We start from the raw sequence: 24,500 nt of genomic DNA, 5'->3' as shown, positions 1-24,500 counted from the left end.
GATATTACTTTAACAATGTCAGTTTCCTGGTCCATAGTTAAATGATTCAGATAAGAGTGAAGATCGTTTAATATCTCTGAGTTGGCTAACCTTGCGCACTGCTGAGGAGCATTGCGAAGCACGACACCATCCTCGTCAGCCCCTGAAACACCAGAAGATGGTATCAGCTCTACGGCTATTGCTACAGAAGAGACAGCGGGCCCTGCAGTCTTCTCTGAAACTTTTACCTCAGGCATCTCCCTGGCATGGTAAGCTTTTGACATGTTTATGTGGCAAACACAGGTTTGACATTTTCGATCAGATGTGTAAAGCATATAATCAGTTTCACTCATTTTCTGTTTCACCACATAAGGACCAAAGAAACGGGCCGACAAAGATGATCCAGGAACGGGTAAAAGCACCAGCAACTCATCCCCAGCTGCTTTCTGATGGAACTTGCACTTCATGCCTTTCTGAGCATTTGCAAGAGATTCTTTAGCTAGTGACCAAGCAGTATGTAAACGATCTCGAAATGTACTTACATTATCTTGTACGTTAGCTCTCTGACTCGAATCAGGGTTTAAGATGTATTCTTTAAGAACTTTTAAAGGTCCTCTTACCTGATGTCCAAATACGAGTTCAGCTGGGCTAAAACCAAGAGATTTTCGAACAGTCTCTCTTACTGCGAATAAAACCAAGGGAACTCCCTCATCCCAGTCTCTAGCAGTGTCCAGACAATATTTTCTGAGCATTGACTTAAGTGTCTGGTGAAAGCGTTCAAGTGCGCCCTGGCTTTGTGGATGGTACGCACTTGAGACTCGGTGAGAAATTGCAAAAGACTTGAGCACTTGTTTAAAAAGCCTTGATAAAAAATTTGTGCCCTGATCACTTTGTATTCTTTTATTTGAGCTCTCACCATTGGGGTATATAAACTTGTTCATGCCTCCTGGAGTGCATCATGGTCGAAAGCCCGCCCCTTTGCGTCGTTGCTACGGACTACGGAGGTACGTCTTGCTTTTAGCATTGCAGTATAGCTGTTTGAGCCTAGTGTTATCCGGTGACATTTGGTGATTTTTATTTGTTTAGTGTGACATTGAGTTACTGACCATCCGAGTGTGTGTGAGGTGCTGCTTACTCCCAGGTAAGTTTAATTCTGTGATTTGGGGCATTGTAGGAAGTTTGGTTTAACTTAAGTTATAGCCATTTGTTTCAGTACGGTGTGCCTCCAGGGCTTCCATTGATGTGGCATCGCAGCTTAACGTAGCCCTGGTCGGAACACCAACTGTTGCTGTCAACAAGGCTATTAAATGAGTTTTTTGCATGTGCCGTCAAATTATTACTTCATTGTATCATCGGGTATGTAAACCGTTAGATAATTCATTGCATTTTCGGGTAGGTAACTTCTGGACAACCACGTTAAATTGAGGTCATAAATTTTTTTTTGTTGTTTTTAAGGTCCTTTTCTTGGACGTTAAGGCGGGCTGAGTGAGAGCAGTCGCTACAAAACAGCCTTCTCCCCATCCTTTGCTCTTTAAGCAACGCTGCTGCTTTTGGCGTTCAGTTTCGTCCATGTTAATGCCTACGTGGGCTTGAATGTTGCTTTTCGCTGTTATTATTTATTTATTTTAGTTTTTGTAGACTTGTTCTGGAGTTATTATTTTATTCTGTCTGTCTGAAACGATCTCCAGGCGTTTTGCAGTAAGTTTGGTGTGAGTTTCTACATTTGTGACAGTGTTTTTTTTTTGTGTGTGGATTTTCTTTCTTTAACTGGTGTTCTTCGGACCAAATGGTCCCGAAGCGTTTAAATATATATTTTTTTTAAATCATAGCTTCATCGGAATGGTCCGAAATTTGGTGACTTTGTTGGTACTTGGTATATGAACACCCAAACAAATTGGCGACAGGATTTGATTAGTCTAAGTGGTTGTAAAAAAATCAACACTCAAGACCATAGGAAATGAATGGGAAATTGGCAAAAATGTGAAAATACAGAGTTTTTTTGTGCATACAGTCTACAAATCAGCCACGATCCAGAAAAAAAGCACACAACAGTGAAGGGGTGAATCTATAAAACATCAAGAGTGCAAAACAGACACATCCACACTTACACACACACTTTTATACACATACACACTAATAAATTCAGATTACATAAATCTATTTAGAATTTTTAAAGATCACAGCTTATTCGGAATGTTACAAAACTAGGTGACTTTTATGGTATTAGGTATGTGAACACACAAAAAATATTGAGGTCATGATCCAAGCATGCTAAGTGGTCATCACACTTCTGCTCTTTGGTCAAAAATGACCCCCCCATAGGAAATGAATGGGAAATTGTCAAAAATATGAAAACACAAGAGTTTTTTTGTGCATACAATCTACAAATCAGCCAGGATGCAGAAAAAAAAGGACTCAACAGTGAAGGGGTGAATCTCTAAAACATCAAGAGTGCAAAACAGACAGACACACACACACACACACAAATGAAAGCTAATTTTGGGAAATGTGTGAAATAAAAGCAATTATTCATCAATGTAAGACATAAAGTGCACATCAATGAAAGCATGAGACTCAGACTGTAAGCATCAAGGTTGTAAAATACACACACACAAACACACATAGGAAAAATGTGAAACTGTAACAGAGAAATGTGAAAATATGTGAAATAAAATCAATGAATCAAATAAAGGAGAGACACAGGAGTAATATCTAAGGATGAAATTATTCCCTAGTAACATCCAGGCCTATTGCAGTACCTGTTTATAAAAACAAGAAGCCAATGAAAGCATCTGTTGACACACACACACAGAGAGAGAGAGAGAGAGAGAGAGAGATTAGATCAAAGGATGGAATTCTTCCCCAGTAACCTCCAGGCCTATTGCAGCACATGTTTATGAAAACAAAAACTTGGGATATAAATATAGCCACTTTGAGCCCAGCCCACAGTTCACTCTCACACAATGGCTAAGAGATATAGTGCTGAGGAGACACTGGTTTACTTACTGCAAAGCAGTGATGATGAGGAAACAGATACAGTCTCTGAAGAGGAAGCTCTGACAGAGGCTGACCCAAATGATTCAGGAGGAGACATGGATGAGGAGACAGAGGAAGATTTAGAGGAGAGAGAAGGCCATGAAACTTTCCCATCAAAAAACAGGGAAATACTGTGGAGTTCCATTCCTCTTCCACAGACCACGGGCAGAGGAGGTCAGAAAAATTGCCCCAGGACCAACCAGGTATGCCACTGTAAGGGCTGAAGACATAAGGTCTACTTTTGAACTTTTTTTTCACAAGCTCTATGGAACAGCAGCTAATTGATATGACCAATTTAGAGGGGCAGCGTGTGTATGGTGAAGGGTGGGTAAATATTGAACCTACAGAAATCCAAGCATTTATTGGGCTGCTAATTTTGGCTGGGGTTTTGAAATCCCACAAAGAATCGTCTTCAAGTTTATGGGACAGTGAGATGGGAAGGGCAATCTTTCGTGTAACAATGCCACACAAAAAATTCACGCAGCTGACAAGAATTCTAAGATTTGATGACAAGAGGACAAGAGCTGCAAGGAGAGAACACGACAAACTTGCACCCATTCGGAAGGTGTGGGAAGACTGGGTGCAAAGATTACCAATGATGTACCGACCTGATGAAAATATCACAGTTGATGAGAGCTTGGTGGGGTTTAGGGGCAGGTGCCTATTCAAGCAGTACATGCCCAAAAAACCTGACAAATATGGCCTCAAAATATGGGCAGCGTGTGACTCAAAATCCAGCTACTGCTTAAATGCAGATTTACACGGGGAAACCACCAGGGATGCCACGTGAGATAAACCTGGGGAGGAGAGTGGTCCTGGACTTGGTTGATGGATATCAGGGACATATTGTCACTTGTGACAATTTTTTCAGTTCATACGCTCTGGGCACAGAGCTCCTAAAAATGAAAACTAGAATGATTGGCACAATCCGCAAAAACAAGACAGAGCTGCCAAGTGCTCTGGTCAACACAAGAGGATGGGCGACACACTCATCTCTGTTTGCCTTTACAGAGACACATGCCATTGTGTCTTACCTCCCCAAGAAAAATAAAAACGTCCTTCTGATGAGCACTGTCCACAGCGATCCTGCACTCAGTGAAAGAGACGACCAGAAACCCCAAATGATCTTGTACTACAACAGGACTAAAGGGGGAGTGGACAATCTTGACAAGGTATTTGCTACTTCATTTTTTATTGATATAAATATATATTATAAAAAATTATGATGATAATAATAAATATGAATAATAATAATAAGAATATATATGACATCCATTGATAGTTCAATCTACTACATGCCATGTAGCTTAGAATTTAAAAAAAGTTTTTTATGCAAATATTTATGTGTGTGTGTATATATATATATATTGAACTATCCAGTGATAGTTCAATTCTCTTTACATGCCATTTAGCTTAACACACATAATTTCATAAAATTATTAAATAAATTAAATAAAGACTGCGTCCTCCTTGGAGACTTCAATATTGATGTCTCCAAGGACGATGCAGTCAAAAACGACTTCATTAACACATTACACTCCTCCTCTTTCTTTCCAACTATAAATATATCAACTAGAGTTACAAATACTTCTACAACCACCATCGACAATATTGTCACAAATATACGAAATGTTAAGCTTGAATCAGGAGCTTTACTTTCTGATATATCTGATCATTACCCAATAATACTGTATTTTAATCTTGATTATAAATGTTTACCTTTATGTCACCCGGTAAAAATTAAAGTAGTAAACGACAGAACAATGCACCAACTTAAGGCAAGTCTGCAAGCTAAAGCATGGAGCACTGTTTATTGCTGCTGCGATTCTGACACTGCATATGATTCCCTGGTAAAAGAAATAACAGATTCCATTCGCTGCTCGATTCCTATAAAAACTGTTACACGCAGTAGGGCAGAACACAAACCCTGGCTAACAAGGGCAATCTCTAACTCCATCAAACAAAAAAATAAACTTTACCAAATATATGTCAAAAAACCAAATATAGAGAATAAAACTAAATACAATGTTTACAAGAATAAATTGGTATATATAATCAGGAAAAGTAAATATAGTCACTATTCTGAACTTATAAAAACCTCGCAGGGAGACTCCAAGAAATCATGGAAAGTGCTGAATAATGTTTTGAATAGGGGCCATAAAGACACCGTGCTCCCAGATACAATAAATAATACTGATCTTGCAAATGAATTTAATAATTACTTTGTATCAATAGGGGCAAATCTCTCAAAAAACATCACTCAACCACACAGTGTCTCTTACAAACAATATATGTCAGGCAACTATCCAAACTCCTTCTTCCTAAAGCCTACAGACGCCACTGAACTTTATAATATCATAATGGCTTTGAAGAGCTCAAATTCTGCTGGAGAAGATGAAATTAGCAGTAAAATATTAAAAAGTATTGCTAATGAAATAATTGAACCACTTACACACTGTATTAATCTCTCACTGCTCACAGGAACTGTTCCCAAAATGACAAAAATTGCCAAAATAATTCCGATCTTCAAAGCTGGCGATAAAAATGACATAACAAATTATCGTCCCATATCCATCTTACCAACTCTTTCCAAAATATTGGAAAGAGTGGTTTATAATAGACTTATTAATTATCTTAATACATTGAACATACTCAACCCATCCCAGTATGGCTTCAGGAAAAAACACACCACCTGTATGGCGATCCTTGATCTTACTGAAAAGATCAATGATGCCATTGAAAAGGGGGAATATGGTATCGGTGTATTCTTAGACCTTTCAAAGGCCTTTGATACCATCGACTTCACCATATTATTGTACAAATTGCACTATTATGGAATTAGAGGTCAACCACTGAATTGGTTCAAGAGTTACTTACACCACAGGCAACAATATGTAACTATTCACGAACAGACATCAGAAAACAAACACATTAAATACGGTGTTCCACAAGGATCCATATTAGGTCCTCTCCTCTTTATAATATACATTAATGATCTGGAAAATTCCTCAAAGACCCTCCATAAAGTAATCTTTGCAGATGACACTAACTTGTTCCTATCACACAAAAATAAATTTGTACTTCAACAACTCCTTAACAAAGAGCTTCAGAATGTGGATAATTGGTTTACAGTAAATAAACTATCTATAAACACCAGTAAAACCAACTACATAATATTCTGTCCAAATAAAAAACAACCTAATTTTGAGGATCCAAATTTCAAAATTAAAATAAAGGGAGAGGAACTAAAGAGAGTGAAGATGACTAAATTTTTGGGTGTCTTTATAGATGATCACCTAAACTTTAAACACCATACTGAATACCTTGTCAAAAAGCTATCAAAATATGTTGGTCTGTTCTTTAGGCTTAGACACTTGCTTCCTCACGCAATATTACTTACTCTTTACAAAACCCTCTTTGAACCCCATTTAAATTACTGCAATATTATATGGTGCAATACTTATCCTACTCACTTAAAAAAATTAGAAATTCTACAAAAAAAAATAATTCGCGCTATATCATGGTCCGATTTCAATGCTCCAACTCGTTCTATTTTCTCTAGGTACGGTCTTTTAAGACTTACTGAATATAATATATTTCACAATGCATGTACTATGTATCAGGTGGTCTTTGGTTTGAGTAACAGCTTGTGTGAGCTTGTTCCCATCCGCTATCCCCGACACACTTACCTCACTAGAAACATGCATATCATTACTGGTAAAAAACGGAGATTAAAAAGCACTGGTATGAGTGTAGTGTGCCGGGGGCCGCGGATCTGGAACGAGCTGGATGAAAATTTGAAAAACTCAAGCTCTATTTTTTCTTTTAAACATAATCTCAAGAAACAATTACTAAGCTTGTATACATCTTCCTGATGTACGTACTACTTCTTACTCTGCATGTGTCAGTAATAATCTTTCAACCTCAAGGTAAACTGTTAAACAAGATTGTATTTGTTTAATGGGATCTCCTACTTTTTGTTGTATGAATGAGATGTATGAAATGTGTTATATGTTGGCCACACATTTTTCATTTTTCCTTGTTTGTCATGGCCCCCGAGCATAAGCTTTAGATAGCTTCTTTGGGGACCAGTTCACATGAATGATCTGTGTTATTTGTTTTATTTCAAGTGCATATGAGTGTTTATGTGAATAAAATATGTATTCTCTCAAAAAAAATTTTTTTATTCTAAGCTAAATGGCATGTAAAGAGAATTGAACTATCACTAGATGTCAGCAGTAATACTAATTGTGTATGCTTTTTTGTGATATTCCAGATTGTTGCCACCTAAAGACAGCTCGCTGGCCCATGGCAGTGTTTTATAACATTGTAGACGTGTCGGCATACAATGCATTTGTTATATGGAGGGAAGTAAATCCCACTTGGAGGCAGGCCGACAGCTTCAGGAGGAGGCACTTTCTGGAGGAGCTGGGAAGAGCGCTAGTGTGCCCCCTTATTCAATCTAGGAGGCACATTCCCCGCACCCTCTCATGAGCTTGTGAAGAAAGAGCAGGAATGCAATGAGGATGCAGTTTCCTCCACGGCTGGTCCCTCCTCAGCTGGTCCCTCCCCACCTGGTTCCTCCCCAGCTCGTCCATCTCGAGCTGGTCCCTCCCCACCTGTTCCCTCCCGAGCTTGTCCCTCCCCACCTGGTCCCTCCCCAGCTTGTCCATCTCGAGCTGGTCCCTCCCCACCTGTTCCCTCCCGAGCTTGTCCCTCCCCACCTGGTCCCTCCCGAGCTCGTCCATCCCGAGCTGGTCCCTCCCCACCTGGTCCCTCCCCACCTGGTCCCTCCCCAGCTGGTCCCTCCCCACCTGGCCCCACTCCAGCTCGTCCCACCTGTTCCCTCCCGAGCTCTTCCATCCCGAGCTGGTCCCTCCCCACCTGGTCCCTCCCCACCTGGTCCCTCCCCACCTGGTCCCTCCCCACCTGGTCCCTCCCCAGCTCGTCCATCCCGAGCTGGTCCCTCCCGAGCTGGTCCCTCCCCACCTGGTCCCTCCCGAGCTGGTCCCTCCCGAGCTGGTCCCTCCCGAGCTGGTCCCTCCCGAGCCAAAAGATGGAGCTGCAAATGGTGCTTTCCGCAGGAGTGCAAAACAGTCAACATTTGCTCAAAGTGTCACATCCCTGTCTGCAAGAGACACTCTGTCATTGTATGTGAAAACTGTAATTAGTTTGTAAATAATATGTAAATATAGTTAGGATATTTTTTATTTCTCTAATTTACTGTTTGATAATCATTATACTTTTGCTGTTATTTTAGTTTTTTTGTTTATAATTGCCGTTGCCAATTTTAGTTACTGTTCATAATAGCCTATGTAAATAGTATGCAAATAATTTTAATATATAGTTATGATATTTAAAACACCTTTTTTATTTTTCTATTTTCCATTGTTTGATCATAATTATACTTTTACTGTTATTTTAGTTTTTTGATAATTATTTGATGTTACCAGTTGTTACCAGTTTGTTCATTTAAGTTCCAGTTACTGTTCATTGAATACTGTTCATTGATAAAATGTTTGTGTAAGATTAATAAAAATATGTTATGACTGAAATAATTGCATTTTTATTAAGTTAGAATCAAGTTAGAATTAAACATTGGGTAACAAAATGCTTTCCATTTGTTCTCTTTCTAATGCAATGTTCAGGTTTGACTGTATTATAAAGTAAAACTGGCACTTCAAATTACCATTTAAACCAACCAAACTAACAAAAAAAAAGACAAAAATAGTCTTTGAGAATCTGTTATTATATTTTAAAATCAACAACCTGAAAAAAATTTGGCAAATATGTGCAAAAATCACTAATTTGCAAGCCTTTCTACAGAAAGCTGTAAATCCATCTAGTGGTAAAAATGTGCTATTGCGTGATAAAAATGCTCAGTGTATCCACCAGATGGCACCCATCTCATTTAAAAAATAGTTTTCATGAGGCCTAGGCTTGACTCTAAAATGAAATACAGCTTAAAAAATAAATAAAAATAATACATATATATAAAAAAATTATATTATATTCAATGGGAAAAAATGGGTCATAATTATTGCATAAATATTAATTATAAATCATAAAATTATCTCAAAACACCAAAAAAGAAAAGAAAAAATATTATAAAAAACAAGTAAAAAAAAATTAAAAAAGGGAAATTGTATGATTTTTTTTAAATAAATATTATTCCCACCCTCCCAGACCATTTGCTCCCGAAGGTCCTAAGTGTGACTCTTGTTGTAAAGTTTCTCTTTCATCGAAGCAAGGACCAGTGAGACAGTTGGGATCACGTTAAAATTAGAAGTTCTTCTTTATTGACCGGAGCTGCATGTTCCAAAATCAGTCTAACTTTAATACAGTATTGCATTGTAGTTATATACATTCCAAGGGGGAGGAGACTTCTTGGGGTGGAGACAAATTTAAACAAATCATACGAAAGCATGGAGGAGTTAATTCTTATCTAGAAACCAAGCAAAATCAGCATATTCACTCTATTGTATTGCCAATCTAATCAGTCTAATTCTTCAATGTCTGAGCTAGGAATCAGCATAACTATTCACATGCTAAAAATGGCCAGGAACTCCGGTTCCAAGGGCCATCCGAGAGCCATTAAAGACAAAAGGTGAAAGTCTCCCCAACAGCTAGGCTGAAAGGTGAGAATCTCAGTGATTCTGTTCATTTAACTTACAATGGAGAAAACAGGTCTGGCAGGAATCTCTTGCAGGCATTGCAGGAATCTCAATAATCATCTGAAATCAGTCTACTAAACTTTATCAGTTTATATACTATTGCAGTGGAAAAACTAAATTAAACATTTAATAAATTTGTAATCCTTCACTCTGAAACGAAGGACACCAGAGGGTTAATGTGTGTTTGCAGTATTCATACCTTGTTTATTTTGAGTATATTGTACATTTGTTTTTCTTTCATATTGGTTGTTTAATTTAGTAAATTGACTTTGAATGTGTTTTCTCTATTTGATTTTGTTTATTTAAATTTGTTTAATTTATGTGTTTTGTTTATTTAAATTTGTTTAATTTATGTGTTTCTTTTCTTTCTTTCTTTTTTTTAGGAGCTGAGGGCTTCCTGGAGTGGGCTGGTTGTCTGCTGCATTACTGGCTTTGCTTCACCAAGGGTGTCATTATTGCTGTGTCACTACTTTTGTGTCATTTGCAGTGAATTTGGTAGGTGTGATTCGGATTGGCGTGGTTTCCATTGTAGACCTGCTGCTTTCACACTAGCCTGCTCCCTATAGGAAGCCCCAGCCCCTGTGAAGATTTATTGTAAATTCCTTGTTTTTATTATAATTATTTTTTTGGCTTTGTTTCATTCAACCATGACATTTGTTAATTGTTGGTTTTAAATAATTGTTGGCCAACTTCTTTTAGCTTTAATACATAATTTTGTATGGAAGCCCATGCCTCTTGCCTTTCTAGGTGGAACGAACTCGTGTGCTTAATAGGGTTGTTTTTCCACAGTTTTTTAATAGGGTTGTTTTCCCCATTAACCTGGGGGTGGCGTAGTCACTAAAATTGAGCCACATGCTACATTTTGTATTCATGAAAACAGCAAAATTTCAAAGTGGCTTGTTCGGCGCGTATTTTCCATGTAGCTCCCTCAGTCCCCCTCAGAGAAAATGTCCTCAATACAAATATTGACAGTTTGAAAATGGAAATGTCTTTCAGGTACGTTTCAGAGCAGCAGAAACAAATCCAGATTCATTCAATGGACCTATTGTGTCGAATTCACAGAGCTCGGGAGGATTCTGGGCAAAATGAAGCTGAAAGGCTGAATGCTTGCCTGGGTAAATGTGCTATAGTCATATCCTACAAAACTCCTTTCATCCTGATGGACCTTTCAAGCAACAGGGCCCGTCTATACTCAGCCGGCCCTTCACAAACTTCCTTTACAAACAGTTCATGCTCCCTGAGACCAAGGGGGAATTCATTGTTTGTGGAGGAAAAGAGGCATGGTGGGCAGAAGAGGGTAGTTGGTGAAAGGGTCCATTTAATTATATTTTATATATTATATTGACTAATTATATTTTAATTGTTAATTTCAGGTGAAGCGATATGTGATGGAGGTACAATCCAGTGGCAGATCTTTTCTGAGACCCATGGTTTGACAGAAACTGACATATCCACAATGACCAGATCAGCCCTTGAGGATCATGCACAGAAAAGTATGGAAAACAATGCTTGGGCTGTGGCAGAAGAACTCAGAATCAGAATTGACCAGTCACCTGCCCAGCAGGATTTACCAGAGCGTTAACCCTCAGGGGTCTGAGGGGTTTTTGGGGCCCTTGAGAGGTTTTGACATGCCCTGACATTTGTGCTTATTTCAGCTACTTACAACATACCTTTGGCCAACACATAATTCTGCTGTATTGCAGCACAAACTCTGCTACAATAATATGTGAGCAAAATGGAAGTTACATGTTTGCATTTTATAGAAAAAAAATATTATGCGTGGTTAGTAAGTTTTGGGAAAAAATGTGTCACTGCAATGAGCTCATATAACTCATACTGAATAGTTTGGCACAAGACTTTTGAGTTACCATTCTTGTAGGCTAGAATGTTTACTACAAAATGATGTGAAAATCATTCTGATCACTCTTTCACAAAACAACAATATAATGATTTAAACTTTGCAAGTCAGTTTTTGTGCCAGCACTGCTTTATGTGTAGGGGTGTTGATGGCCATGAATATGAATGAGGGGAGACAATAGACACTCCCCCAATGGTTAATGCCCCGTCACGGTGCTGTGAGGCAGAGAGGAGAATCTGAGAATGAGAGGTGTAGTGGCGGTTTTATGATATTCATTGATCTTTAGTAAAATATAGATGATTCAAAGAATGTCACATGTGTGACTCTCACTTGTTAGTGTGAGAAGATTCTGTTTATGTACCTGGGAAGGCAGAAGGGAGAGACACTCCAGAGAACAGACGAACGAGGACCTCTGACCTAGATGTCAGAAGGCCATTTGATGCAGGGGGGGCTTAGTGACGAATCTAAACTAGTGTTATGGCTTCCTTGTCTATGGAAAACCACTGGATGGAAAACTACTGTGGGAGGAGGGCTCTGAAGAAGAAGACCTTGAATCTTAGATAAAAGCTGGTTCAGTCTGTCTGGGGGGGTGTCACTCTTCTGCACAGGGTAACAACTGTGTATTAGACTGCTCCTATTCTTGCAAGAATAAATACTTCTATTTTATAATTTGACTCTGAGTCTCCCTTACGCAGTGATGTTTGTTTGATGAATTTTTGCCACAACAATTTGGTGTCAGAAGTGAGATTCCTTGGACGATGCCTCCTGGACCTGAGATCGGACGGTGTTTGGCCACCTGGACTGAGTAAGTTCCAGCTCTACCTCGTAAACTTGAGAGAGAGAGGCCGGCCGATGTCAGAGCCCCGGGAGGATCGACCACTGGAAATCAAAAGAACTCAGGTGGCACAGAACAACATCTCTGAGTAAGGTAATTAAATTCAGTTTAATTGGGGGAAGAGTGAAATTGAACCATATTGGCTGGGGACTGTTTTCTGTGGTAAGGATCTGAAATTAATTGAGGTCTGTGACAGAACAAGATATTTCAAGCAGATAAATAATCTGGAATTAATTGAGAACTGTGACAGACCAAAACATTTCATACAGATAGGTACCTGAAAATTAATTGTTCCACCACGGAGCAAGTTATTTTTGGGTGCTGAGACTAATTAGGGGAGCCAAGAAAATCGTAACAGATTTTTGGTAAACCATAATTAGGAGAAGCACTAATAGTGCGAACCCAACCGACTTGGGTTATAAGAAAAGATCGGGTTTGTTTCAGAGACGTCTGACAAATAAAGAGAACGCGCGCAAAGGAAAATCCACAGAAGACAGTGAAACAGCCAAAGTATGGGGATGTTTTAAAAGCAAGCTTGCGAAATTTGGTACACCGGTGTTTTGTCAAATGAGATAAAATTAAGGGCAGAAATGTATGATATTGAGCGCCACAAGATTAAAGATGGTGCTGGAATCAGTTGAACAGGGCAGTGAGAAACAAAAGTTGTTGTGCCTGCGTTCAACGTGTGTAAAAGTGTGAAAAGACAATGAGTTGTTGGCTTGAAGCAGATAAAAGAGAACGGAATCGATGTAGAATGTATTTCCATATAGTAAGATTGAATATAACTGATAAAAGGGTTTTTATTTTTCATCCATTAGATGGATGCATGACATTAGATGTCAGAAGATTTTTTTTGTAACAAAGGTTGATCCTCTTTGTGAAGGATTGAGATTTGAGTAATATGATATCTTGGTTTCTGTAAAAACAGTAAGTAGGATAAGTGGGACAGAGACAGTAATGATAATACTTGTTGAATCTGCAGACTAACCATTTTGAGAAGAAAACAACTGTAGAAAAGGTATGTTATGAAAATAACATTTCTGATAAAATTTATGGAACTATTTATGAACGCCTGTTAAGTCAGATTAAGAAATGGTATGAAAAGTGAGGTTCAGATTAAAAATAATAATGATAAGGTATTGAGTATGATTAACAGGGATTAACATGATTTAAGATAATGAATGTTTCATTAAGCAAAATGGGGAACAATTCTATATTTTAGTGGTAAAATAAAGAGTGAAATTATGTTTATTTTTGGTTTGACAACCATTATCTTTTGAACCTAAAGACTCCAGCTATGCTGGGAGTACAGCAACAGCGCGTGCTTATTCAGCCCGGCTTCCGGATGTTAAATGTGTACTTGCTATTGTAATCAGTGTTGTTGATGATAATACCGAATTAGAGAGATGTAAAGACAGATTTTGAAATTCAATAATGTAAAATGTCAGATATTTGGTTGATATTAAGTCATTGAAGGGAAAAAAAGACATTGTCTGTTTTATAAAGGAAATTATGGGTCGGGGATAATTTTCCCTGGACAAGTGTTAAAGTTAAACAGAAACTTTGTGAAAACAACTTAGAAACAATTTATGCATTTCCGTGCAGTTTATGAAAATGAATGTTCTGCCAATAATGATGAAGATTATGATTTGGCTAGTGTGATAGAATCCGCCACTGGTGGACTGTCAAAGAATAGAGAGAACTGCTTATCAGCTCTGTTTACATTCTGATTGGGACACACTGCTTCAAGGGTGTCAGTAAGCTGGAGCTGCTAGAAAGCTCACGGTGATCGAGCTATATGAGAAGGGGACAGAGAGTGTTTTAATTGTGGTCAGCTGCATTTAGCAGTAACTGTAAATGACCACTCAGAAAGGTGGAAAAGAAAGTTGATGGAATGTGAAAGTGACGTGTATTAATGTGGGTTTGAAAGTAGAACAGTATTTGAATGACGATATTAAAGTTTTCGTCTGAGAAAGAACCAAGAATGTGAATGCAGGGCTAAGGGAAGTGAAAAGAATGTGCTAAGTAAATGAAAGAGAAAAGAAAGTTGATAGATGGAAGTCGTAAGTAGATTGAAAGAGAAAAGAAAGTTGAAAGATTTAAGTCGTAAGGAAATCCTTTTAAAAGGAAAATAACTAAAGTACCAGTAAATGTAAAATTACAGATAGGGAAAATATTTGTAAAGGTAACTAAAAAGATGATTGTCTTTTAATGAAACGCTTAAACATTTTTTTTTTTTGCAGATTGTAATTGAGAATCTGACAACTAAAATTGAGATGTTATAATGAAACCTTATTGAGAAATAGAATAACTATTTGTATTTAATATCAAATAAGCAGAAGCAGTAGCACTGGGTTGCTAAATGTAAAAACAATTTTGTAGAAAGGGATCTGTTTAAACAAACAGCTTGGTGTTGACCATGAAGGAGCTAGAAGATGATGTTTTGGTTTCAAAAGATAAGCTTTGGGACTTGGCTGAAACTGCCAGTATGACAGTCTCAATATGAGTGGAAATTTGTAATGTCGAAATTCCCTGATGTATGGGCAAAAGACAACTTTAAAATTATTTTTAATATTGAAAACGTATGATAAAGTAGAGAATGTTTAGGGAAGAGAAACATTGTACCAACTCCTGAAGGCCTGAGTCTCTCTCTCATTCAATGTCAGAAGGCTGTTATCTTAGCCTGTCGTGACAATAAGCTATTTATAGTTGAAAATTATAGCATAATGAGCATGGGCGTAGGTTTAGGGGGGGACGCTAGGTACTAGTCCCAATCAATATTTTAAAATGACAAAATTGTCCCCACCAATATTTGTGAGAGAATTACGAGGCGGCCGCCTCCGTCAAATTAGTTGCCGCCTTCTGCTCTCGACAAAACTCGATAGACAGTCACATGCTCAGATACACTTTTTCCACCGTGACGGTTCTATTTGGTTCCTGTGTCCATCAAACATATTCCATGCGCTTATTGAGGCACACGCGCGCGCGGTCTCTTGCTCTCTCTTCCTCTCTGCCGTGCACGCGCTACGCGGTTTGGAGCACAGTCTCTGTCTCGCGGGCGCGCTCGCGATTACGGGAGATTTTAACTAATTCACGGGCATCAGTGAGCTGCTATCAATATGCAGGAGACTCCCGGGATGTCTGTATTTCTATACTGAAATAATATCGGCATTATTATTGATTTTCATTAGGTAATTTTTTTGGTGCCCTCTCAGCTCTTGGTGCCCTATGCATAGCGCGTGGTGGGAGCGTTGGCGCTGAGCATACATTTAATAAAATTAGGGGGGAAATGCCCTTTATAAAGGTAAAAAATATATATATTCTGATAAGATTGTTTTCCAACAGTGACGTAATGAAACATTGACAATTTAAGTTTGAAGGGAGTAAAGCCTCGGTTTAGGCTATTAAAGAAATGTAATTTTGCCAAAAGAAGAACTTTTATTTTAAATAAATGTTATTTTTAAATCACCCTACTACAGTGTGACATTTTACCATATTATCATGCTTAACACTGATAATTTGAATTGTAATTAATGTGATGATCAGATATCTAAATCAGAGAATATCATAGGTTTGGGCAGGTGGATTATTTATTTTTAACAGCGGATTCTGGTGACTCAAAGTGCACCAGATTAATGAATTTATCTTTAAAATGTACAAAATTTTCTTACGGGTGGGCATGCCCCCGGACCCCTCCAGAGATACCGAGGTCCATCCACAAAAGTACTGTGGAAAACACAGTAGGCTATATGTTGGTATATGAAAAATACAAGTTAATTTCCTTTTTAATAAAATACATCATCAGAATTTTATCAACTCCGCCTAGTTTTGAGCCAGGAAAAAATCCCTGCTGCAGCGATTTGCATCGATTCCCATGGCCAGTACAAGGAACGCCGTCATTTGATTGGCTGAAAAAATAAGGGGGTGGTGTGGGGGTGGGATGTCCCCACCAAAGCTGAGACCAAACCTACGCCCTTGATAATGAGATGTTAAAAGAAATCATGTTAAAGGAAATCATTGCCATTCAGAGGGCAATAAGTACTTAAATATTTTAGATTGTAAAACTGAATGACTTTAAAGGAGTCTTTAAAATAGTAGAGTAGACCTGAATGACAGAAGTGACATTTTTGTACTTTGTTATTTTAGGACCAGTAACGTATTTGTCTGATCTTGGCCTTCACCATGACAGGGACACAGGACCTATCACCATGCTATAGATGTACACTGAATAGATGGATGTGAATAAAGTTCACTGTGATTTTGTTGATTCAGACAGGTCTAACAGATTTGAGTGATTAAATACTGTTGTTATTAACCTGTCTCCCTTAACATTTATTAGGCATGCAGTCCAGATGGAGGTGACTCTTAAATGTGCCTTTCCTAAGCTCCAGAAAACAGCTGAGTTCTGTTGAAGAAAACTGATTGTGTGATGCGAGCGGGTCACCAGTGGGTACGTGGCTACTCAAAGACGGGATGATTTTCCTGGCCAGGAGACATTCTAACGCAGGGGGTCCCGGACACTGCATCTCCGGATGGAGGTGTTATATGTGAGAAGGTATGAGAGTTGAGCGCTGATTACCAGAGGCCACTGGGGTCAGCAGAGCATTGTGGGGTCAGCAGAGCATTGTTTGACCGAGAAAATGTGAGTTCCTCTATACCACTCACCAGAGAAAACCCCCCCTCGCAATTCACTGTATGGCTTGTTTTCAACTGTGACAAGTCTGATGGAAAATTATAGATAAAGAGCTGATGGGAGATGTGCTTTCAAGAGTCAGCTGAGACCATCTGGTTGTCATTATTTGTTGGGGAGACAGTAACATAACTTATTAATTTATATCAGGAACATGTTGCCTTATGGGCAAGGAAAATTAAAGAAGTTGATTTTGAACTAATATGTCTATAGGATGGTTTTAACTCCTGAAGGTTAGACATGGTGCTGGTTAAAGATTAAGACAGTTTTTGTAAGAGTTTGGATAACAAAGGTTAGGTGAATTGAGAATTAATACAAGTATTCAAACTAAAGATAACCTTATAAATACTCATAGCATAATGTATTTTAGATTATTGTAATGGTTCTAATTTGAGTTAAACATTTGTATATTAACATTTATGAACTATTAAGGGTTCTATGATTAATTAAGTTTCAGTCTTAGGAGGCTGTTGAAAATATTATTTGTGTAAGAGAGACTGCTGAGTGGAGGAAGGGATTGGTACTCTGTTTGTCTTTCTGTTATCAGGCATGGTAAGGCAAGTTTAAACAAAATAATGATAATGAACCAAAACAACCCAGTTGACTTTTCTAAAGAAAAAATTAATAATGAACAGATAGAACATTTGAAACGGTTTTAAAGGCCATGTAAAATTATATAAAAGCTACAGAAAGATGTGAAGGTTAAATCTTATTTAAACCTTAAATATTATACTTTTAGAGTTAATATATAAAAAAAAAAAAGCGAACATTGTAAATGAGCAGTTAACATGCTGTATGTGTGTCTAGCATAAGTGTGTGTGATGGGGACAGCACTTTATGTTTTGTGTTAGTTTAGGGCAGCTATTCCGCCTGAATAGTGAGTATATTGTGTCTTTAACCTCTGGAGAGTGTTTTTTCATTACAGATGTGTTAAGGCAAGTGACAAATTGTAAAGAAGGCAAATGCTGAGTGAATCTGATGAGAAGATGATAGAGAACATGGGACGAGCTTTAAGATCACGCTCCGTCTGATAGTAATTACTTTTGTCATTTATGATGTGGATTTGAATTACTTTTGGATAAGTTTAGGTATTTATATAAATTGGAATTGTGGAGTTGTAGATCATGGGTTGAAATAAAAGAAGATGTTATAGATTTGACAGCAACAACAAAGATGTGACACATTGGCTAAGTCAATATCAAATTATGCAGAGAGCCATATATGATTATCGTAAACAGGAGGAGAATGTTTTTTTTTGACTGACATTGACCAAGTCTGTACAGCACGACCTGACCTGATAAACTATTGATGACTTTAAAATGGTTGTAGAGGACTGAGTTGTGAGACCAAACAACAGGTCTGAAAAGCAGGATACGCGGTTAGACTGAGGGCCGTTGCCCTTCAAATACTTCGATAAGGAAATGAAATTGTGGCTTTAAGTGAAGAATGTAATATTTTTGTTTCAGAGGCAGAGAAAGATGTCTGGAGGAAATTTGTCTGAAGACACTGTTAAATGTTATGTTAAATTGATGATCGAGTTGTGTCGACCATCAAAAGGGGGATGCTTTATGTTTTATTAGGAATAAATGTTGGGAGAACACTAGGGGTAATTGGGTAAAAGCCCTGAAAGAAGCCATTTTTCTGCCTAACAAAATTGCTGTCTGAATTGTTTCAACAGGAAACGCCAGGACATCGAAGGCCGTGGAAACTACGTACTTTACTATCTGACAATAACCTCGAAATTTGTTCTTCTTTACAGAGAACATGCAGAATTGGGAGACAGGGCAAAATGGGTTGAATATTGACTTGTTAACGTTTTTCAGGGGAAAAGGACTCTGACTTTATTAAGCAAGAAATGTCTAATGATAATATGTTTCAGTTTGTAAACAGATGGTGAAAATTCCACAGGTCACACCAAAAGGGACGAGGGAAAGACAAATCACTAACAAAATACTTAAAGTCTCCATTCACAGGTGACAGTAAGCAGGAAATGGTTCATTCCATTGGGGGTGTGGTGGTGATCCTATTAGTCCATGGGGCAAACGAGATGATCAACACGCCTGGAGGAGGATGTTGGCCAATCTAATGGTTTAAGAATGTGGTTTTGTGATGATTTTGAGGATTTTATCTGATTATATTGAAATAGGGCTTAGTATTGATATTGGTATATGACAAATGATTTGATTGGTTACTGATTCATTAGAAAATATTTAAGGCAAATGTTTCCAGGAAGAGAAGATCCATTAATTAATTTAAATTATAGGGATTATTATTGAAGCTTATCAAGTAGAACCACTGCCTGATTGAATTAAAAGTAAAATAACAAAATATGGGGAAAATGTTGAATGTGTAGGAGTTATGATTGTATGTGTTATGCTGATAATTTTGTTATTCATGGGTGAATATGAGAAAACTGGAATGTCTGTTCAATTGAAAATGACAGTCTATCTGGATGATGATGATGATGATGAACACAATTATGCAGATGATTCAAGTAGAGATTACAGTTAAATGTGTTGATGTTTTCTTTTTCTTTCTGAGAACGATTGATATGTAAAGAGAGTTAAAAGCAGCAGTCATCCGTGTTACGAGATGGCGTACAAGGACAGGGTTTGAAACTGAGGGATTTTTTTATTTTTTATTTATTTATTATCTGTTTGTTTTCCTACTGTGCTATAATCTTTTTCCTTACTAGTGTGACTGCGGTAGTGAGCCCGGCATTAGTAAATTGTTTACTTGCTTGCTAATTAATTAAGGGTTTTCCCCAACAAAAACAGCCTTATGCTTCTTCATTCTAAACCTTTTCTTCACAGGTTCAAGGAGAGTGATCTTTTATGATGTGATGTTTTAATGACTTGAACTTGCATTTATTATTACTATTATTATTGTTATTATTATTATGTTTGATTAATAATGATAAAAAGTGAGGAGTTGTAGTGGCGGTTTTATGATATTCATTGATCTTTAGTAAAATATAGATGATTCAAAGAATGTCACATGTGTGACTCTCACTTGTTAGTGTGAGAAGATTCTGTTTATGTACCTGGGAAGGCAGAAGGGAGAGACACTCCAGAGAACAGACGAACAAGGACCTCTGACCTAGATGTCAGAAGGCCATTTGATGCAGGGGGGGCTTAGTGACGAATCTAAACTAGTGTTATGGCTTCCTTGTCTATGGAAAACCACTGGATGGAAAACTACTGTGGGAGGAGGGCTCTGAAGAAGAAGACCTTGAATCTTAGATAAAAGCTGGTTCAGTCTGTCTGGGGGGGTGTCACTCTTCTGCACAGGGTAACAACTGTGTATTAGACTGCTCCTATTCTTGCAAGAATAAATACTTCTATTTTATAATTTGACTCTGAGTCTCCCTTACGCAGTGATGTTTGTTTGATGAATTTTTGCCACAACAGAGGACATTCAAAGGTTTTGTTTTTTTAATCTGTTTTTATTGTAATTCCTCTATGTGGAGGAACTAAATGTTGTGCCTCACAAGACCACAGTGCTACCGTACATATATAAACATATAGTACCAGTCAAACGTTTGGACACATTACCATTTTTAATATTTTTAATATTTTTGGAAGATGGCTGCATTTATTTGATCAAAAATACAGAAACAACAGTAATATTGTGAAATATTATTACAATTTAAAATAATGATTTTCTATTTTAATATACTTTAAAATATAATTTATTTCTTTGATCAAAGCTGAATTTTCAGCATCCTTACTCCAGTCTTCAGTGTCACATGATCCTTCAGAAATCATTCTAATATCATGATTTGATAATCAGGTATTATCAATGTTGGAAACCGTTGTGCTGCTTAATATTTTTTTATAACCTGTGATTTTTTTTTCAGGATTCACTGATTAAAAAGAAAAGTATTTATTCAAAATAGAAATCTTTCCTAACAATATAACTTAAGACATCCTTTAAAAAAAAGAAAGAAATGTAGTGTATACTGTTACAAACAGACTCATGGGCGAATGTGAGTAAACAGAGGTCACTTGCGGTCCAGTTTCCCGGGCAGGAATCACGCAGTCTGTGCAACCATGTCAACATCAGTCTCGGTTTTCATGACAGGGTGGACTTGGACCTGTTGCTTGTTTGCCTTGGCTCTCTTCGGGACCGGTGCTTGGACATGTTCATTGTCACATCTGTTGATAACACAATCAAAGAAACTGTATTATTATCGCTATCAATCACTATGGCCATGGATTAAGAAAAAGACAACCGATTTTGTAATTTCACACAAGAATAGGTAGGCCCTACTTGTATATTATGACGAGTATATAATGTATATTGTAAACACAATTACATTTCATCAGTAAAATATTACGTCTGTGCACTTACTATCATTCTCGATTGAGAACTGAACGACACCTGCATGTCCCTCTGCTGTGCTGCAGAAGGAGAGTGTGATGCAAACACATTCCTAAAAAAATAAAAACAACTGTGTTAGCATACATTATCCAAAGATGGGCGATTAATGGGTATGGACGCACAATGCATGTAGTCTATATATCTGTTGATGGGCCATAGGACGGAGAAATATCTATTTATGGGCCATAGATGCGTCACCGTGAGCTGTTGATGGCCATTATCTGCGCACGCATTTAGAACATTTCAAACATTTACACCTGCATTCACAATCATCTGTGGCAATATTTTAGCGTGTGTCATAGGCTAACCAAAACCGAACATTTATATATAAAAATATAATGTCTAGTATTTAGACAGTATCACATTTTACCGGAGGCTGAAATATATTTGCACGAAATCATATTTACACCTAAGCAGATATTCGCAAAAGTCAGTATTTTTAGCATGATAATCAGTGTCATAAGCTAATCAAAACGGATTGAAATATAATACAAATATGTTTAGAGAGTAATATCACATTGAAACACGACCATATACGAATGTTAGGGATATTGTAAGGCAATCTTTCCTGTAAGATGTCAAAAGCTAACCAAAACTAAGCAAAATATAGTCTGAAAATTCACATGAGTTCTATATAATCAGAAAAAGAATTATATAAACACTAAACAACTTACTCGAACTTGTATCTTCTGTGGGATCAATTCGCTCTTGAAAATGCAGCCGTTCTCCGTCTGAGATGCAACCGTTCCTCTGAGGAAAAGGTGAATTCTTCCTCGCTGTCCATAATCATCTGGAGGACGACTTTACCGGAGAAGCGTGCCATCCTCAAAACGCGATGAACTATCCGTGAATCTGACGAGAAACTGCGTGTTTTCACCATGGCTTTGATCGGGGGCGTGTGCGAGACGTATAGATCACCTCAACTAATTAGCATGTGAATAGCGCCGGGGGGCGTGGCGGCATCAGCTCATTAAAAATAATGAAGGGAGAACTAAAAACTGCGCCTCTCCTTGGTTTCAAACGGATTACATAAACTAAGAATATGTGTTTTTTAATATAAATTACTTCATTTAAAAGAAGAGAATTCTAGCTTCATGAAGACAAATGTCTCGTTCCTGAGTGACAAGTATTCGCTGAGTTACAGTTCATTTTCGGACGCGTTTCAGAATGGACTTCCCTGACAGAGAGAAGGCAGAACTCGCATCATGTTTATTTTTCTTTATTTGGCGAAAGACACAACACTTTGTTTTTATTGTGAGTATACACAAAAAAAATAGAAACTTAACTGAATCGAATGATGTAAAACACTTAAATGTAAGATCAAAACCAACAAAGTATTTTGAATCTCTTTTGCACTGATAAGAAAAAAAGCGAGCAGATCACGCCGGCGTGATTGCCGACCCCAGGGGGTTAACTGTGGAAAAAACAGGTACAGGGTTCATTAATTCCCATTTCTGCATTTTTTTCCAAAAGAAAATAAACCTTGGAGGTACACTGCGCTTCAGCCTTGATTCACAAATGAGTTTGGTGCTCACCATGGAGCAATAACGTAATAAAAGCTCAAATAAAGTAATAAAAGCTCAAACAGTAGAGCGTTGGCGTTTGCAACGCCAAGGTCATGGGTTCAATTCCCAGGGAAAGCAAGAACTGATAAGAACGTAAAATGTGTACATTGAAGTGCAATGTAAGTCACTTTGGATAAAAGCGTCTGCCAAATGCGTAAATGTAAAACCTGGGCTTTTCAGCTCACTGACTACCAAAGTAAAAGTCTGGTGCACTCTGCAACAAACTGCTATTCATTCTTGAACAGGGGACTACAGTCCCCTGCCCCAGATGTATTGACTGTGAGAAGTATAGGACCAATATGTCTGTACATCTTTTTCAGAACTACAGTTCTTCTACAACCGTGAGAATCTACAGCGGTACATGACAAGTGGCAAGACCCAGAGATCAGCTGTTCCAGGCCATAATTACTTTCAGAAGATAGAAAGCTTCATTGACAGACATTTTGAGATTGGTTAACTGTACATGGAGTTCCTCAAAGGAAGTTGCAAATATGAGTTTGCCACATAATTTCATTTGGCTGAATGTTGCTGAGTCCATTATTGGCTTTTTCTAGAATTCCATTGTTAAGGGACCAGAAGTAGCATTGTTTATGCAGATTAAGCGTCAACTTGGCACGCTGCGCATATAGGCCTGGCATAGGCTACAGGAAAGAACAGTTTGTTTAATTTATGTGATTGTGTTATAGATTCTCTTCAACAATTCTGTATGGATTCAGATCATTTCAGAATTGAGTCTGAGCTTAGTTTTAAACACAGATGCGTGATGACGCTGCTTGTGTTTTATAAACAACCGTATTCTGCTTGCTTCTAATTCCTCTGACACACACACACACACACACATTCGAATCTTCCGAAAAATAGTCTTTCATACAGTTTGGAAAAATTGAAGCGAATTGGACATTCACAGGCTTCATTGCACTACTAGATCATATGGCACTAGATATGCGCTGTGAAATACGCGCGCTTTGCTTGATGTTACTCTAGTAGTGTATCAAACACACCTGATTCAACTCATCAGCTCATGTGATAATGTTGATGAGTTGAATCAGCTGTGTTTGATTAGGGAGACAAAGAAAATGTGCAGTGTTGGGGGCCCTTCAGGACCAGGGTTGAAGAACACTGTGTTAGAGCATGTCAGAACACCACCAGGACCCAGAAAACACCTCGGACCCCAGAGGGTTAATGCAGCTTCGGCACTGGACCACCTGAACGTCGTTCTGGTTGGAGGTCAAGGCAGTCAGAGCAGCTGTTGACTGTTGGCTGAAACTGTGAATAAAACGCCGGTAGAAATTGCCGAACCCCAGAAACTTCTGTAGGGCCTTGCGGGAATCTGGGGTTGGCCAATCCACCACAGCCTTAACCTTCTTGGAATCCATGCGCACTCCTTCGGACGAGACAATGTACCCCAAGAAGGAAACGCATCATGGAAAACGCATTTCTCCACCTTGACAAAAAGCTCATTCTCTCACAGCCTCTGGAG

The 24,500-nt window shown here is 38.1% G+C and overlaps 1 protein-coding gene across 1 annotated transcript in view; it reads left to right on the top strand.

The window, feature by feature from the left end:
* The first annotated feature begins 2,683 nt into the window (after positions 1 to 2,683).
* LOC307004875 (piggyBac transposable element-derived protein 4-like) overlaps positions 2,684 to 24,500 on the top strand; it is a 145,283-nt gene continuing 123,466 nt past the window's right edge. Inside the window, exon 1 of the mRNA XM_079624437.1 lies at positions 2,684 to 4,187. Coding sequence (XP_079480563.1) covers positions 3,765 to 4,187 — 423 coding nt within the window. The 5' untranslated portion in view covers positions 2,684 to 3,764. The remainder of the gene's footprint in view (positions 4,188 to 24,500) is intronic.

Source organism: Phoxinus phoxinus (assembly GCF_949152265.1).
Source record: "Phoxinus phoxinus genome assembly, chromosome: 9".
In the NCBI taxonomy this organism is placed as follows: Eukaryota; Metazoa; Chordata; class Actinopteri; order Cypriniformes; family Leuciscidae; genus Phoxinus; species Phoxinus phoxinus.
The sequence above is the reverse complement of the archived record's forward strand: the minus strand, read 5'-3'. Positions and strand labels throughout refer to the sequence as shown.